At 39.8% G+C, this 17,479-nt stretch overlaps 1 protein-coding gene and 1 non-coding gene across 3 annotated transcripts in view; both read left to right on the forward strand.

Annotated features, from left to right (window-relative positions):
• Positions 1 to 7,655, forward strand: part of Lnpk (lunapark, ER junction formation factor) — a 58,272-nt gene extending 50,617 nt beyond the window's left edge. Inside the window, exon 14 of one of the 2 annotated variants that reach the window (XM_050120841.1) lies at positions 3,723 to 3,867. In XM_050120841.1, the coding sequence (XP_049976798.1) occupies positions 3,723 to 3,731 (9 nt within the window). In that variant the 3' untranslated portion in view covers positions 3,732 to 3,867. Of the gene's footprint in view, positions 1 to 3,722 lie in introns of both variants that reach the window. The other variant, XM_050120833.1, reaches the window with a different exon arrangement.
• Positions 7,656 to 16,604: 8,949 nt separating this feature from the next.
• On the forward strand, positions 16,605 to 16,768 carry LOC126488126 (U1 spliceosomal RNA). The gene has a single exon (XR_007588585.1). It is a non-coding gene; the product is annotated as a U1 spliceosomal RNA (small nuclear RNA).
• The last annotated feature ends 711 nt before the right edge of the window (positions 16,769 to 17,479 follow it).

Here is a 17,479-nt window from a genome sequence, read left to right on the forward strand (position 1 = left end):
AACCTGATAGAAGAGAAAGTGGGAAGTACCCTACAACAGATGGGCACAGGAGATCGCTTCCTATGTATAACCCCAGATGGGCACAGGAGATCGCTTCCTATGTATAACCCCAGCAGCACAGACACTAAGGGCAACATTGAATAAATGGGACCTACTAAAGCTGAGAAGCTTCTGTAAAGCAAAGGACACTGTCACTAAGACAAAAAGGCAACCTCCTGACTGGGAGAAGATCTTCACCAACCCCGCAACAGGCAAAGGTCTGATCTCCAAAATATATAGAGAACTCAAGAAACTAGACTTTAAAATGCTAATTAACCCAATTAAAAAATGGGGCACTGAACTGAACAGAGAATTCTCAAAAGAAGAAGTTCAAATGGCCAAAAGACACCTAAGGTCATGCTCAACCTCATTAGCAATCAGGAAAATGCAAATCAAAACAACTTTGAGATATCATCTTACACCTGTCAGAATGGCTAAAATCAAAAGCACCGATGATAGCCTTTGCTGGAGAGGCTGTGGAGGAAGGGGTACCCTCATCCTTGGTAAAGTTTTTAAAGTTAGTAATATTACAAAAGTTTAATATAATAAAGTTTAACCTTGACCTCTCTGCTATTGTGTTTGTGTGTTAGAACTTAACCAATGGTATGTGCCTATGTTCACTTAAACGTGGTATTTGTGGATTGTACCCTAACTATTAGCTTTTTTTCTTGTTTTTTTTCCCTTTAATATTTATTTATTTATTTATTTATTTATTTATTTACTTATTTATTTATTATGTATAGAATATTCTGTCTGTGTGTATGTCTGCAGGCCAGAAGAGGGCACCAGATCTCATTACAGATGGTTATGAGCCACCATGTGGTTGCCGGGAATTGAACTCAGAACCTTTGGAAGAGCAGGCAATGCTCTTAACCACTGAGCCATCGCTCCAGCCCCTAGCTTTTTATTTATTTATTTATTTATTTATTTTAATGGCTTGATGGGTTGGTTCAGAAGGCTTACTAAACAAATGACAAATTTCTTGCTGAATAAATACTGGTTTATGGCTAGAGAGGATGGAAAACTGTGACTCTTTTTTTTTAATTTATTAGATTATTTTTTAAATACCAATCCAAATTCCCACTCACTCCTTTCCTCCCATCTCCTCTACCCACTCTCCCACCCCCCTCTAATCCTAAGAGAGGGTAAGGCACTTTGCTTTGTGGAAGGTCTAGGGCCCTCCCTACTACATCTATGCTGAGCAAGGAATACATCCAAAGAGAATAGGATCCCAAAAAGCCAGTACATGCAGTAGAGATGAATCCCAGTGCCTCTGCCAGTGGCCCCTCAGTCTGCCCCAGCCATACAACTGTCAACCATAGCTGGACTGGGAAGGAACAAGCATGGGCCCAAGCTGTGACTTAAAATTCCACTGTGAATAAATTCTGTGAGTGTTGAATTACAAATGGTTGGTAACTCCTAAATTTTCTGCAGGAGAGGGTGATTGCTTTTGTAGCAGAAGTGATTTGTATATATCCATAAACTTTTGCTTGCCCTTTCTGCCCTGCTAATTTAACAAAACTGAGTGACTCATTGCTTTTCTTCCCATGGTGCAGCAGTGCCCTTTAAGTTCCGTATAACAACCAGACTTCTATAATTGTGTCACAAGTATCATTTATGACCATCCCTCACTGCTTTGTGCGATTGCTACTATTTGGATTGTCATACAGTAAGTCATTACTATGTGGATGCCCCTAATTGTGGAGTCTGAGCCTTTTGTTTCTGAGGAGAAAGTAGTTGTAACTAATCCTGTAGATGGGCATCCAGGATATAAGTTTAGGAGATAATACTTTAAAAATATTTTCCAAATTCTGACAAAAAGGTGTGTTTGTGTTTATTAAAACCAATGTGCTTAACCCATACATTTCTAGTACTTTTACAATGGTGTGTACATAATACTTATCATTTTGTTACAAAACTATTTATTTGTGAAATTTTGGCAACATGTTACAAGGACTTTTACTAGACTCTTAAGCAGGCTGGCCTTCCCCCAGATTTTCTTGTATCAATGACATTTGTAGTTTATCTTAAAGAACAATTTTGAGCATAGCAAATTTTGTCTTTTGCTTAGTTCATATGGTTTAATTACTTTTCTGCTAGCAAGAATATTAAGTTTATTATATATAAAAAAGGAAATGCCTTAAAGCTGGATTTTTATCTCTGACTTGAAAATTAGGTGACTCCAGGCTCTCACTGCTTCTGTCACTCGCTCCCCCACCTCATTTTTTAATATTTAAAGGATTTAAGAAAGTTTAATTAATCAATTTTTATTACTAAATTATTATTATTGAGAGATTTAAATTAAAAATCAAAAATAATTAGAATTTAAAGGGAGTAAGTTCTCATGTAGGGACAGACTTTCTGTGTATAGACAGAAGGAAAAAGACTGCTTTGGTTTTTTTTTTTTTTTTTTTTTTTTTTTTTGGTGTATGTTGTGTAGTGTGTGTGGTTTTTGGTTGGGGGGGGGGGGGGGGGGGGGGGGGGGGGGGGGGGTTGGTCTTGGACAGGGATAAAGAGAGACAAGACATAGAGTTGTAAAGGTGGATCTTGACTTCTCTCATTCTTGAATAATGGAAATGTATATAAGGTCTGGAGAGTACTGCCTGCATATACACACATACATACATACATACATACATACATACACACACATACATACATGCTCATATGTGCTTATCACAAAAGCATAATTTATACATTGTCTAGAGTGTTAGGAAAACTATTTTCTGTTCAGGAACTTAGGAGATTGTACATTTGTTTTCTAGACTCTCACCTTATTCTCCTAGTTAGGGTTCTCTTGCTAATTTCATGGAAGAAATAGTTTATTTCACCCTGTAACTCCCAACTTCCAGGTCATAGTCCATCTCTGAGGGATGTTGGGTCAAAAACTCAGGGCTGGAAACTGGAGGCAGGAACTGAAGTAGAGACTAGAGGGGTGTGTTTACTGGCTTGTTCCCTGTGACTTGCTCACCTTGGTTTTTTGTTTTTTTGTTTTTTAATACAACTCAAGGTCACAGTGTGCTGGGCCTCTCCCACACCAATTTTAATCAAGAAATGCCTTGGGGATTTGCCTTACCCTTTTTGAGGAGTGGGTGGGGGTGGTTGAAAGGAAGTAGGTGGAGGGGTGGAAGTGGAAACTGGGATTGGTATGTAAAACAAAAAAAAGATAGTTTGTTTTCTTTTTTAAAAAATAAAATAAAATAAATTATAAAAAAGAAAAAAAAGGAAAAGAAGCCAAGCTAAGGCTAGGCATTCATAACTAAGAAAAAAAAAAGAAGAAAGAAAATAGAAATGCCCCAAGCCCACAGGCTGATCTGAATGAGGTGGTCCTTCAGTTCAGTTCCCTTTTCCCAGGTGACTCAAGTCTGTGTCAAGTCATCAAAAATCAATAAATTTACAGTATCTCATCCTGTTGGGCCTTGAGTTTTGGACACTGAACTTGCCGATGTATCTTTAGAAGCCTGTTGTGTATGAAAATACGGGTTTGTTTCTGTCAGTTACTCAGTTATACTCATTTCTAAGTGGTGTGCTGTAGAGTTAAGTGCTTGCTGTGGAAGATGTAAGAGGTAGTATTGGACCATCCTACTGTTTCTTAGTACATGTGTAGTTTATCTTTGATTTTGCCTTATTTAGCACTTTTGACATTTGGCTATTCCTGAAGTTTTATGTCTTTCTCTTTTCAGAATCTTTAGAAGAAGAAGATGTTCTTGATAATAGTACAGAGCAGAGAGATGAAAACCTACCAGTGGCAGAGCAGACATGCCCAGTGAGTGAAGACACATCTGGTTCAGAGGAAGCAGAGGAGCAACAAGAAGAGACTGAGACCGAGGAAACGCCAGCAGATGAAGCCAAGTCAGCCGTGCTCAGTGATGATTCTGTTTCTCATCTTGAACCAAGTGGAGAACCTTTGGTGACATAGTAGTAAATAATTCCATGTGCCTTCAACTGGATGTTTGTAGTCTTGTTGATGTCAGTTATTGCTTTTATTTGTGGTACTCAAAAATTTGCCTTTTAGATATATTATTCAAATTCAGATTGCCTAGTGAGCTCAGTGTGTTCAAGTCCTGACTACTGGGCATTGAATGTAAAAGCACGTGGTGTCAGTGAGTGTGCAGAGACCCACGAAGCTGTTAGGTACTTTGTGCATTCTAAAGTTTAAACAAAAAAGCATTTTTGTTTTCTACATCTATAACTTGTAAGTAATACCCATTTTGACATAGGAATTTTGGCTAGGAATAATTTCTTTAATAGTGTTAAGGATTGAAACATAATTAGGATTTTGAATTTAAAATCATTAAATTTTAACTCCTGAGATATTTGCCAGTGGGGAAGGAAATACCTGTTTAGGTGTTTACATTAGCTGACACTGAAAGCTGTAACCCTGATTACATAGGCATCGGTACGAACTCTCAGTAAGATGCACCAACAGTCAAGGGCAGGGTTTCTTTTGATGTCTTTTCCTTTGCAGCTGGGCCAAAGGCACATGATGTATATAGTTAGTTTATGTTTACATATTAACAGATAGGAACTGCATCTGCACTTGGCTGTACTTGAATTCTTGGTATTATTTATATTTGTAAAATAATGATGATATATAAATGAATTTTTTCATGTGTGTGTTTTGTTAAGGAAAATAAAGATGACCTGGCAATGGTTTTTCTTTGTTAAATATCTAGACTTCTTCACATGTGTTTTGATGGATAACCAGCTATCTGAAAAATAATTTTGGTAGAGAGTTCATTATATGATAAATACATATAATGTTTTGGTTTTTCATTTAGACTTCAAATTCAGAGAAATAAGATAGAGTTTTTAATCAGAAGTTAAAATTTTCTGATTTTGAGATGCATTATGGCATTTGTAGTTTTAACTTTGAGAGACAAATACCTTTTTTAGAGTAGGCAGTTAAGTGCTAATGAAGCTTACTGGATTGAACATGTATACCTAGGATCAGGTAGGGAGAATTTTGATATAGACTAGTTATTCTTAAACACAATATGATAGTTTGTTCTAGCTTCCTTTTATGTGTCTTCTCCAGTATTGAAACACCTAGAAGTGAAGTCACTATGCCAGCAGAGAGACATGCTGGCATAGTATATCTGGCTAATCTTTTTGGTTATAAATGTCTATTTCAATTCTATATACTTTCTATCTTTTAAAAGTTTATTTTTATGATTTAATATCTCATCTGACATATATTAAAGAATCCAGTTTAACAGTCTGTGGTATTTTAGTTTAGTGCCCATAAATTCAAGCATATGGAACTAGACTTGAATGTCACGTTTGTAATCCTGGGCTTTTCACCTAACCTCTCTGCATTCACTTTATTTGTAAAGTGGGAAGAATAATATCCATTTTCCATAGGTACTCGAGTGATAAAAATAATTTATATGATGTGCCTAGCTTTCCTGCTGGAAAATTAGTAGATATTAAGGTTACATGGTAGAATTTATTTATTATTATTATTATTTTTATTGAAATCCTTATGAAATATGGAGGCTATTTCTATGGGAGATAATGAAATTTAAAAGCATGAACATTGAGTCGGTTTCTCCGCACAGAAACAGTTTGCTGCATTACTGTCATATGCTTGTGTCTAAATGATAGATTAAAGAAATGGAGAAGTGAAACTGTGGAATAGAATCCTTTTAAAAAGATGTGTTTATTTTTATGAGTGTGAATGTTTCACTTGCGGAAATGTATGTGCATCACATGTGTGCCAGGTACCTGCAGATGTCAGAAAAGGGTACTGATCTCTTGAAATGATAGTTACAGATGGTTGTGAGCGTCCACGTGCATGCTGGGGATCGGATCTGGCTGGAAGAGCAGGAAGTGCTCTTAACCTCTAAAGCTGTCTCTGCAGCCTCCTCTAACATTTTTGTTTTTTAAATTTCACTGTGTGTTTGTGTATGTGTGTGAGTGTGTGAATGAGTGTGTGTGTTGGTAGCACCTTGTTGAATTTTGTTAAAAAACATCTGATGTAAAATGCTTGAAGGTGAGCACCTCAGAGAAAAGGAATTTAATGATGAACCTAAGCAGCTATTATAAAAAATACCTCCAAAAAGAAAGGCAGAGGAGGGCTAGAGAGATGGCCAGTGGTTGAGTAAGTCTGCTCTTAGAGTGCTCGAGTGTGCCTCTCAGCACTCACCTGGACTCCCACCTGGGGCTCCAGGACCAGCCCATCTGATGCCTTCTCTCTGGTCTCCTAAACTCATGGGCATTCTCTTCCCCACAGATACACACAAGTAAAAATAAAAATCCAAATCATAAAGGGAGGTTAGTAAAACTAACACAACAGAGAAGTAATTACCGTATTTTAAAGCAGAAAATCTTACTCTAAAGTCAGTAGCTAAAGAGAAGGAGACTCCCCATTTCTGATTGTGGAGACTAGTGTGAGGGAGGGAGAGCAGGCTGTTAAGCCAGAGTGATGACTTCCTGTCCACAAATGGTCAGCAGGTCATGTGTCCAGTGTGACCTACAGACAGGGCTTAGCTTCTCTCTCTGTCTTTCCTACCTCTACCCCTCCATAGGCTCTCCGGTGAGAATCTCCTCTCAGTTCTGTGGCTGTGCTTTGTCCTTTCCTGCCTGTCGGGGGTGCCTCTCATCTCCCCTCTGAAACTCCTAGCAGTGATGGGGTTAGCACTGGAAAGTGAGTGCTTGCCCAGAGCACTGAAGGGGGGCTAGGACGCATTGCAGCTGTTCTCTTGGTGCCTGACATAGGAGAGCCTCGATAGCAGGCATGAACTGAGCTGGAGAGGACCCAAGCGCAGCACGTATGCTGGGGTGGGAGAGTGGAGACAGTGTGTCTTGTGCTCAGGAGATCCTGGTGCTCGGGCTGGGTTTATGAATTGCAGGTAAGGTGATTTGGGTGTGACAATCCTTTCCCTCCTTCCTCTAAGATATTCAAAGATGTCTTTATAAATACAAATTCTCACTTTCACTGTGTATCTCTCGCTGGCCTTGAATGTGCTGGCCTTAATAAACTTGGAGAGATTCGGCTGCCTCTGCCCTCGGAGTGCTGTGATTAAAGGCTGTACCACCACACCAGGTTCTGTATTGACTTTTACTTAACTATTTCCAACCCATTTGATGCTATGACTGATGGTAGCTGAGAACGTTTCTTAAATTGCTGCCTTTTGACATCTGGATCTAGTGTGGCCTAGAATCACATGCCCCCTTGTATGCAATATAATTTAAGAATGTTTCCTCTTTTAATGTATAGGCCAGTATATCGATTTTAATGTTGGGTACGTGCCTCAAAGCAAAACAGTGCAACGGAAATGGATCCTGCGCTTGTACAAGTATAGTGAAGACATTCCAATGTTTGTTTGATGAATTATAAGCTGTTTGCTTATAATGAAACTGGTATTCATGTCTTATTGTCTATAGCAAGAATTCCAAAGGCTTTTCTTACTTTCTAGGAGTTGGTACATTTTTTTCAGTTAATAGTATTTTGCTTTATACAATTTTTCAAAAAAGGCAAATTTGAAATAAACTTTTATTCTCAACTATGTGTCCTCATAGCTACAGTGTATGGATTTTCAGGTTAGAATGGTTTGGGTCTTGTAATAGAAACTGAATGTAGATTGAAATAAAATTGATATTCTTGAGACCTAGTTTGGCTGAATGTTGTGATGGATTTTTTTTCTTTTTTTTTTTATTGCACTATACATTTTTCTCCACTTCCCTTCCTTCCTCTCCTCTGACCTTCTACCCTCTTTCGTGACCCCCACATTCCCAATTTACTCAGGAGATCTTGTCTATTTCTTCTTCCTATGTAGATCCATGTATGTCTTTCTTAGGGTCCTCTTTGTTGTCTAGGTTCTCTGGAGTTGTGGATTGGCTGGTTTTTCTTTGCTTTATGTCTAAAAGCCACTTATGAATAAGTACACATTATATTTGTCTTTCTGGGTCTGGTTTACCTCACTCAATATGTTTCTTCCTAGATCCATTCATTTGACTACAGATTTCAAGATAATATTTTTTACAGCTGAGTAATACTCCATTGTGTAAATTAACCACGTTTTCTTTATCCATTCTCCAGTTGATGGGCATCTAAGTTGTTTCCATTGACTAATGCTGCTATGAACATAACATCACCACCAACAACAACTAACAGGAACTAGCAATCACTGGTCATTAATATCCATTAATATAAATGATCTCAACTCACATATAAAAAGACACAGGCTAGTACTGAATACAAAAACAGAATCCATCCTTCTGCTACATACAAGAAACACACCTCAACTTCAAAGACAGGCTTTTCCTCAGAGTAAAGGGTTGGGAAAAGATTTTCCAGTCAAATGGACCTAAGAAACAAGCTGGTGTAGCTGTCCTAATATCTAACAAAATAGACTTCAAAGCAAAATCAATCAAAAGAAATGGAGAAGGACCTTTCATATTTGTTACAGGAATAATCAATCAAGAGAAAAATCTCAATTCTGAACATCTATGCCCCTAATACAAGGGCACCCTCATATTTAAAAGAAACATTACTAAATTTTAAATCACACATTAATCCCCCACGCACTAATAGTTCAATACCCACTCACTAGACAGAAACCTAACAGAGAAATAAGGGAACTAACAGATGTGATGGATTCTTGTCTTCCTTTTCAACACATTTTTTGGTTTTGAGGAACTTTTTGATTTTTTTTCAATTCTTCAAATTATGAGACCTTTCTTTCCTTAAATACAGCAACCTTTTATCGTCCAATGTATTTCAAAATAAGCATAGCCAGGCAAAATTGTTCGGTTGGTAAAGGTACTTGCTGCCAAGCCTGGCTTTGTGAGTTCAATCCCCAAGACCTACGTTGTGGAAGAAAAGAAATGACTCCAGAAAGTTGTCCTCTGACCTCCACACATGGCCCATGACACAACGCTCCCACTCTGAATAAAAATCTATTAATAATCCATAGCCTACTGAAAGTCAAGATTTTCTGTCTGCTGTTTTCACTTTCCCTTCCTACTGTCCCCTGGTTCTGTTGGAGAGACTAGAAGCTGTTCAGGTTCAGACCGGTTTGTCCACCCAGCACACACCAGTTTTGAATCCAGAATGCTAAGTTGTAGGTGAGCAGGGTTGTAAGTGTGGAGTTGGAAGAGGAGTGTGAGAAGGATGACTTGTCTTCTGACCAGGAAGCTGGGTTGCAGGCCGCTCATTCCAGAAGAGTAGTGAGGGTTGTGGCAGCTGACACTGCCGTTCTCAACAGTTCCTTCCACAGGCGTGGAAATGATTGCGGGACTATGGGTTTTTATTATCTCTAAAGAGTGATGTATGCCCCCATTTTTGCATCATTGTCCACCAAGTCCTGCCCTTTGTCGGAGGGCCTGTGCTGGTCAATTTCTTAGATCTTTGTCTTCATTAGTCTAGCCGTTTTTGCTAGTAATCATTGTACTAGACCTGGCTGATAAGCTAAGACACTGCGAGATTCATAGTACTGACATCTAGCCTTGCCACCGCCTTCTTGACCCTTCTGCTTCCGAAACATGGGTTCATTAAAAAAAATAAAAAAAAAAAAACAAGCCAAAACTCCATCTATTTTTCACACGTATTGTGGGCAGTTTAAAGGTTGGTCAGAATCAAATATTATGCTTTCAAATTTGATAATGTATGAGTGCAGAAGGTTGACCTTTGCTACATAGTCATCCATCAACCCGACATGAACGCTAGATGCAGCAATTACCTTTAGTATAGCGGAGCGCTGCTTTAGCGTCTACCTTCCATGCAGTTATTGCGGAAAATTAAAATGCTTTTAAGTTCCAGTTATGAAATTTGTGAAGTTTAGCTTTTTTTTTTTTTTGGAAATAGCTGTGATTTGTACATTTGTTTCCAACACAAGCTTGGTTTTCAAAAGATCCACTTGTTCACTAATAAAGATAGTTAATTATTGCTCTATAATAGGCAGATTCGTGTAAAGCTATTTTGTGTTTTAGGCATAAGTTGACAGCTCAAAGAAGTTTTATCAAATGATATTTTAATACATAGGCCAGTGATTGTCTAAAAGAGCATTTAGTGATAATAAGGACCCTTTTGTAATAACATAATGCCACATACAGGTTCTGCCATCTGTAGGATTTTCATCCTCATGTGTTCATTTAGTCCTTCATTTTCCCTTCGATGAATGTTATCCACAAGCCAGGCATGGGGGATAGAAATGAGATTGGGACCCTGTTCTCAAGAGTTCATAGTGCCTCTGTTTTGTCTGATAGTCTGGCTCAACCACAGGAAGTTCTGAGATGAAAACACAGTGACGTCACTTAATTAGATGCTAAGTGAAAAGGGCACTGGCCAGTGTGGCCCAGAATGGTCGCGCTCTTTCTGTAGCCCCCACCCTGTCTTCATTGTCCTGTGACTCAGTTTACCTCTTTACTAGTTCTCTTGAAACCCCTCCTTTTCTGATGCAGAGGTTGTTAGTAGGGATGGAAGGAGTTAGGAGGCCTCTGGGAATGCTTCGTAGTTTTGTGTGTGTCCACACATTGATCCTGGAGAAGAACACAGATCTCATTTAATTTCCTAAGAGGACCAGGAGTCAAAGCGGGGAGGCAGTTGTGCCCTGGGAACACTTAACCACTAAATGACTGCTCAGCGTGATAGCTGTGTTTAGACTGGTGTGAAAAATCGAAACTTCGGGCACTAGAGAATTCTTCAATTTGTCCCCATGAACAGAAGCCACACTACGTGGTAAAGTTAATGGAAAAGTATGTTCAGTGTGGTTTTGGACTCATGATAGCTTTATCGATGGACACTTTTGAGTGGAAGAGTGGCTTGAAATGTGTCATATTTTTAGTTTTGGAACTAAGATGGTGTATTGTGAGGAATCATAATACATTTGATATTGTAAATATCATTTTCCTACTTAATTTTGTTCCATTTTATTCTTCAGTTCCCACTTCTTTTCTCCTAGGATGCTCCTGCTTCTGCAGTGATGTCATAAAATTAATTTTGCTCACTCATGTTTGCTATATCTTGTGGTCTTTTGTTGTTTATTTTTTGTCCTTTCAGGTCTAGAGATTTAGCCTAGGGCCTAGTGTAAGCACTCAACCACTGAGTTTTATCCCCAGCACCAAAAATTTCTGCGAAGCTCTTTTTACAGCTTGCTATCTTTTTAACACATAGTTTTCTTCCTTTTTAGTATTTAGTCTTTTCTGTTTGTGTACTTATAAATTATATAATACCGCTGTATAATTAGCTACATTCCTAAAGCAAAACTGGGTCTGAGCAAGATGCTCTCTGGTGGGACCAGAATTTGCTTCTCGTAGCTGTCTTCACATGAACTGCGTTCACCAAACTCTAGAATCAATCACTGTCCGCTCGCTACCATCCGAGGCCTTGTAGACATCTGCCACCAAGAAGAGGCTGCAACCCTTTAACCTGCTCTTTACAGACCTGGAGCAGCTGCCAACGGTAATGAGTTCCCCCTCCCATGTAGACAGCTGAGGGCACGGATGCATGGGTGCATAGCCTCAGTTCTTGCCTCAATTTCTCCTTAATTTCATATCCATTTGCTTTGTTTTTTTTTAGTTTGAATTATTCTGATCATTTATATTTTTCACTATACTAAAGGGAAGGGGGGAGTCTTTAATTTCTTTAAAATACTTAAAAAAATTTAAAATTGGTGTGATGAATGTTTGTTTGGTGTTAAGAGGAAACCGGATACAAAGTTACAATGCATATGGTCTGATCTTACATCTGAAGATTCAGATGTGTGCGTGCGTGCGTGTGTGTGCGTGTGTGTGCACGTGTACGCGTGTGTTAGACATAAATAAAAAGAACTTGAAAAAATACGTTTTGACTACTTCAACTGTGGGATATGCATTACTTTTTCCTTTTCTTCTTAAGTTTTCTAAATTTACTATCAAAATACGCTACTTATTCTTAATTTATTTCTGACTATCTACATTTACTATTTTAAAATAAACTTAAAATCTAGAACAATGGCCCTACAGAAAGATTGCCAGGTCTCAGTTAATACTCGTTGTTCCATATTCGGAATGTTTTTATGTGTGTAAAGTCTTTTGGGAAGGAGCTGACTTAAACTCAGCTTTAGAAGTGGGAGATCAGAGTCTGGAGAGAAAAAGAGTTTTGGGGGGCAATAAAATCTAGAGACCCCTGTTACCCGGAAAGTGGAGAGAAGGAAGGAATTCTCTGTGAATGATCCAGGGTTACGCATTAGGGAGGAACCAGAGTGAGGTTGCTCCCATGGCTTGCAGCACTCTGGGCTTGTCTGCACTGTGAAGGCCCTTCTCCCCACAGCTGCGTATTTCCTCTGTCTTCCTTTATTTGCACATAGATACGCACAGCTCATTAATTCTTCTAATTGAGAGAAATGAATCATACCTTCTGTCTTCTAATAAGTTCTTACTTTATTATATTCAATATGATGCCATAATCTTTGATCCCTTAACGTATTTCTTTGGACATCTCACAACTGAGCTCTTACAGAGACTATTTCTTAAGTGTGCTCAAATAATTTCCTGAAGTTGGCTTTATAAGTTTAGAAATGATTATATTGTAATATGTAGTGTTGCATGCTAGTATAGTTTGGTCTAGAATGTTCATGCAACAAAGAACAGTTACTACAAATTATGATACAAGCCGCACCAATTACTTATTTCAGTAAGTGGTAGAGGCAAGGTTTGAACTTAGGTATCCATTGTGTAAGTATTTCACGTATCCTCTACTCCCTTTTTAACCTAATTTTTAAAATTGGTTCTTTGGGAATTTCACAGCGTGTACCTCCATCCCACTCATTTCCCAGTGCTTCCATGTCTGCCCGTCCACCCTTGTAGCTTCCCCCCAAAATGAGATAAAGTCACTTCACTCCTCCGTCTTTCCCTCTCCTCCATCACATCTTCATTCGCCGTAGTGATACTGGAAGCTGCACTGTGTTGCACGCACAGTACGCCCATTTGCCCAAACAGCTTTCCATGCAGATATGCTCTGCAATGAGTTGTTGGCCTGGTCCAAGGCCCCTAGCTTCTGGTACGCCGTCAATACTAGACTCTGAGACTCCTCAGTTATCCTGTTGTTGCCCCAGTTATAGAGATCCTTTGGCTATGGATCTGCCTGACTGGCCCCTTCACGTGCTCCAGCAGGTCATAGATGGTGTAGATACTGGGTTGGGCTAACTCAAAGCCCTGGATGTGAGCCTGGGTGGTAGCTGGGTTGGTCTGCCAGGTCTCCTCCAGGAACCACCCCTTCGGCGAGGACGGGGCCATCTCTCCAGCACCAAAGCCATTGGGGCCAGCTCTCTAGTTTCAGTGGTCAGTGAGGGGTGGGTCCAGCTCTCCCAGGGCCTAGAATCGGGCGGAACCATTCAACAAAGATACGAGGAGGACCCAGCTGTAGCTTAACAACTTTAGCTTTGCTCACACGGTCAAGAAAAGCTAAAATATATACAATAAAAGAGGTTCAGATGGAAAGATTGGTATCATTAATAGTTAAGCACAGTTATTTCAGGAGAATTGTAAAGTAAAATGAAGCTAAAGAGACTCCTGACTGAAAGCTAAAATTACAATTGCTCTAAAACCTCTTCCAATAACCTATACTGAAAACTTCCTTGTGCATTGTTTCACTGACTTACACCATGAAAGACACAGCACAAGATCTTAGCTCAGTGTAAAGAGCGCTTGCTAGCGTGTGCGAGGCCCAGACTCCGTCCTTAATACCAAAAAGTGAGTGAACACAACCAGGCTTTGCACTTTAACTTTTGACTTTTATAAGATTATGACTTGTTTCAGATCTCAGTCCTTGTTGATTCAAAATAATCATTACCTGTTTACTTAAGGGTGTTTATTCGTCTTATTAAAAATTCTGCAGAGCCAAAGAGATGGCTCAGTTGCTAACAGCGCTAGATTCTCTTGCAGAAAACCCAGGTTCATTCCCAGCACCAACATGGCAGCTCACAACTATCTGGTAATCTCTGATCCAGGGGCTCCATCACTCTCTGGCTTACTTGGGCACCAGGCATGCACATGGTACAGGCATATACACATGCAGACTAATATGCATAACATAATAAAAAGAAATGTCTTTGAAAACCGTGTCCATTTGTTGTAACGATATTCACACTTCATACTACACCAACATAAGACTAGAAGATGGGTCCGTGTAAATTATGTCATAGGTTAACTTGTAATCATTTTCTTTTTTAGCTTTGAAGCTTTGCTTGCTGTGATTATTGACTAAATCTTTAGTGTAGACGTGCAGCAGCCTTAAATGATACACACACAAATATACTTTATAATAAATTTTAACACCCAGGAGCCACTAAATTGTATCCTTACTGATGAATTATGGTTTATATTACTTAAATGTTTTGCATTAGAACTTATAATATAGCTATTTTTGCAGGATCGATGGTGACTGAGTCCAGCTGTGTGCTCAGCCTTCCTTTCAGCACCAAGGCCCTCTCCTCTCTCCTCTGGGCTGTTAGAATGGGCTCTTATCTGCTCACCTATTATTGCTCTCCATGTTTATAGCAGAAGCCTGCCGCACAATGGCTTACAAGCTCTACACTGCTCACCCTCATGCCCGCGTGGTGGTCCTCTTCCTGTGTCCCCCTTTTTTCTGCCTTAAACTCATCTTAGATACTCAGCAGCTTGCTGTCTCTGGCCTGGTCATATCTCTTTAAAATATTCCTTCTCTCCCCTTTCTTGCTTTCTTTATTAAATTAAGACCAATGTCCCTGTTATTGCCAGCACCCAGCAGCAATCCTATCCTTGTCTGAAATACTGCATATATATTTCTTACTAGATCATCTCCCCAACCAGCAGAAAAAAAATGCTCATTGCCAGGAATATCTGAGGTTTTGTTCTCTGCTATGTTTACAATGCCTGTAAAATGGTAGGTTGTCAATATCTGAGTTGTCTAGGCACAAGCTATGAGATCCTAGCAGGTTAGACTTTCTTGGGTCTCCCGCAGGGGAGAGGAACAAGATGGTTTATGTGAGGAGATTCTCTTTCTAATCACTCCTTTCTTGAGAATTGTAAGCAAAGTCTTTTGGCTTAAGAGAGCTGATCTTTTTTGTCTTTTACTTTTTGAGAATTTTGTACAATGTTTTTAGATCATATTCACCCCTCCTCCAACTCCTCTCAGATCTCCCCCTTTTCCCAACCCGCACAACTTTGTGTCCTTCCCCGCCCCCCTCCCCACATCATCAAATCCAATTTGTGCTGACCATATATTCTTGGATGTGTGGCCTTCCCTGGCAGTGTGATCGATTTACCAAGGGCAAAACTCTTAAAGAAAACCAGCTCCTGTCTTCCAACAGCTATCAGTTGCCAATAGCTCCTTTGCCGGAGGTGGGACTTCATGTCCACCTTCCCTCTCCGTGCAGGCCTTTCTTTTTTGACTTGTGAATGGAGTCACACTCGCTGAGCTCTTGTGCAGCTGCCCTGTTGTATCCAGAGGACTCTGCTTTCTTGTATTCATTCACCACCTCTGGCTCTTATAGTCTTTCCACCTGCCTTTTACAATGATACTTGAACCCCGGGAGGCGGGGATGTGATACGGATTTCCCATTTAGGGCCAAGCGTTCTGCAGTCTCTAGTTCTCGGCACGTTGTCCAGTTGTGGGTCTCTGTGTTCATTTAATCTAATGTAAATAGATGCACATCGATTTTTTCTGATGAGGATTGAGATATGCATTGGTCTACGGTTATAATAATGAGTCATTAAGAATTGGTTTGCTACTATGTCCATTTAGTAGAATAGCAGTAGTAGGTTCTTCCCTAGAGCCTAACCTGTTGAGCCACAAATTATTGGCCTGACAATGGTGCCCAGGTATGGGTTTCATCTTATAGAGTGAGCCTTCAATCCGATTAGAAAACGGTTTGTCACTCCCTGATGTTCACACTGCTTTTACATTAGCAGGCTTGTCTTGCCAGGCCAGACATTATTGTAGCTTTCAGGGTTCACAGCTAAGACTGATGATTATGTTTTGCCTTTGGTAGTGTGCAAATTAGTATTAGTTTGAATGATGGTGTGCTTTGCTGTACAAAGCATTTTAGCGTTGTGAGGTCCTATTTCTTAATTGTTGGTCCTTTGACAATTTTATTTACGTGTATGGATGTTTTGACTGCATGCATGTTTGTGTACCATGTGTGTATCTGGTGCTGGAAGAGGCCAGAAGAGGGTGTTGAATCCCCTAGGACTGAAGCTACAAATAGTTGTGAGTTTTTGTGTGGGTATTCGGAATGAATGTCAGTCCTCTGGAAGAGCAATCAGTGCTCTTAACCATTGAGTCATCTCTCTATGTGCCGAACGATTGATCTGAACTTCCTGTGCTATTGGAGTCCTGACCAGAAAGGCTTTCTGTTCCAATAAGTTCAAGCATATTCCTTACTTTCTCCTCTGTTAGGTCCAGGGCCCCAGGTCTTATGTTGAGTTCAGCTTTGTGAGGTGTGGGAGATAGGATTGAGTTCCATTCTTCTCCGTATAGGTATTCAATCTGACCAGCACCGTACTTGGATGGCACTGAAAACACGTTTTTTAGGTTAGGGCAGCAGCATCAAGCACACTGATCAGGTTCATGGAGATCTGAAATTAAGACATGAGAAAGTATACTTAGCTGGCAGAGGAGATGCCATGATCACCAAGGTGGTTTTCCCAGGGCCAGGCTCATCCCTCATGCACCGTATGTACTGAGTCCTGCAATTTCTCTAAATGCGGGACACTCAGCTGCAAAATTTGAGGTGGTGGGGGGGTCTGCGTTCACACCCTCCCCGGAAGGAAAGACACACAAAAGTCCCAGGACATGCTGGCTCACACCTTCGTCCCATTACCTGAGGCTGAAGTCAGGATTACCTTGAGTTTGTCTGAGGCCAAAATGGGCTTCATTGTGAGTTATAGGTCAGCTTGGGTTATAGAGTGAGACTTTGTGTTGATAGAAAGATAATAAAATAGAATAAAAGGTGAGATAGGGTTTTAAGGAAAAGTTTTATTAAAATGATTTTTAAGTAAAACAATTTTATTTAATGTGTTTATTTAAAATGCTTTGTAATAGTAGTATCTTCTAATGCTATGACTTAAATGGACTCAAAGGCATAACAGCACCCCCCCCCACTTCCCTGCAATTACTAACAGTCTCTGCCTCAGTCCCATCAATGATGGCAGGCTAAAGTCACTGTCAAAATGGTAAACTATCCAGGCTTCCTTGTCCTTTGTTTGCTTCAAAACTTTCAGACATTTCTCGGCTTGCTATTTCTCACCGTGGTAATAATGTAAGTTGGAATTAAGGTAGTCAACATTACAGCTTCTGGGAAATCACTGGGCATAGGGAGAAGAGCAGTTCCTGACTGGAAGGAAATTTAGAGCCCGGACGTACTGTCGTTGCATGCATTTCATTAGCTCACGTAATTGATAGCGATGCTAACGCATTAAAATGATTATTCTATAGTGCCCAGCTTGCAGCATTAGCACACATGTATTTCATTAA

This window comes from Alexandromys fortis, unplaced genomic scaffold (assembly GCF_014885135.2).
Source record: "Alexandromys fortis isolate MF-2015 unplaced genomic scaffold, M_Fortis_MF-2015_v1.1 scaffold_8_1_9099942, whole genome shotgun sequence".
Taxonomy (NCBI): domain Eukaryota; kingdom Metazoa; phylum Chordata; class Mammalia; order Rodentia; family Cricetidae; genus Alexandromys; species Alexandromys fortis.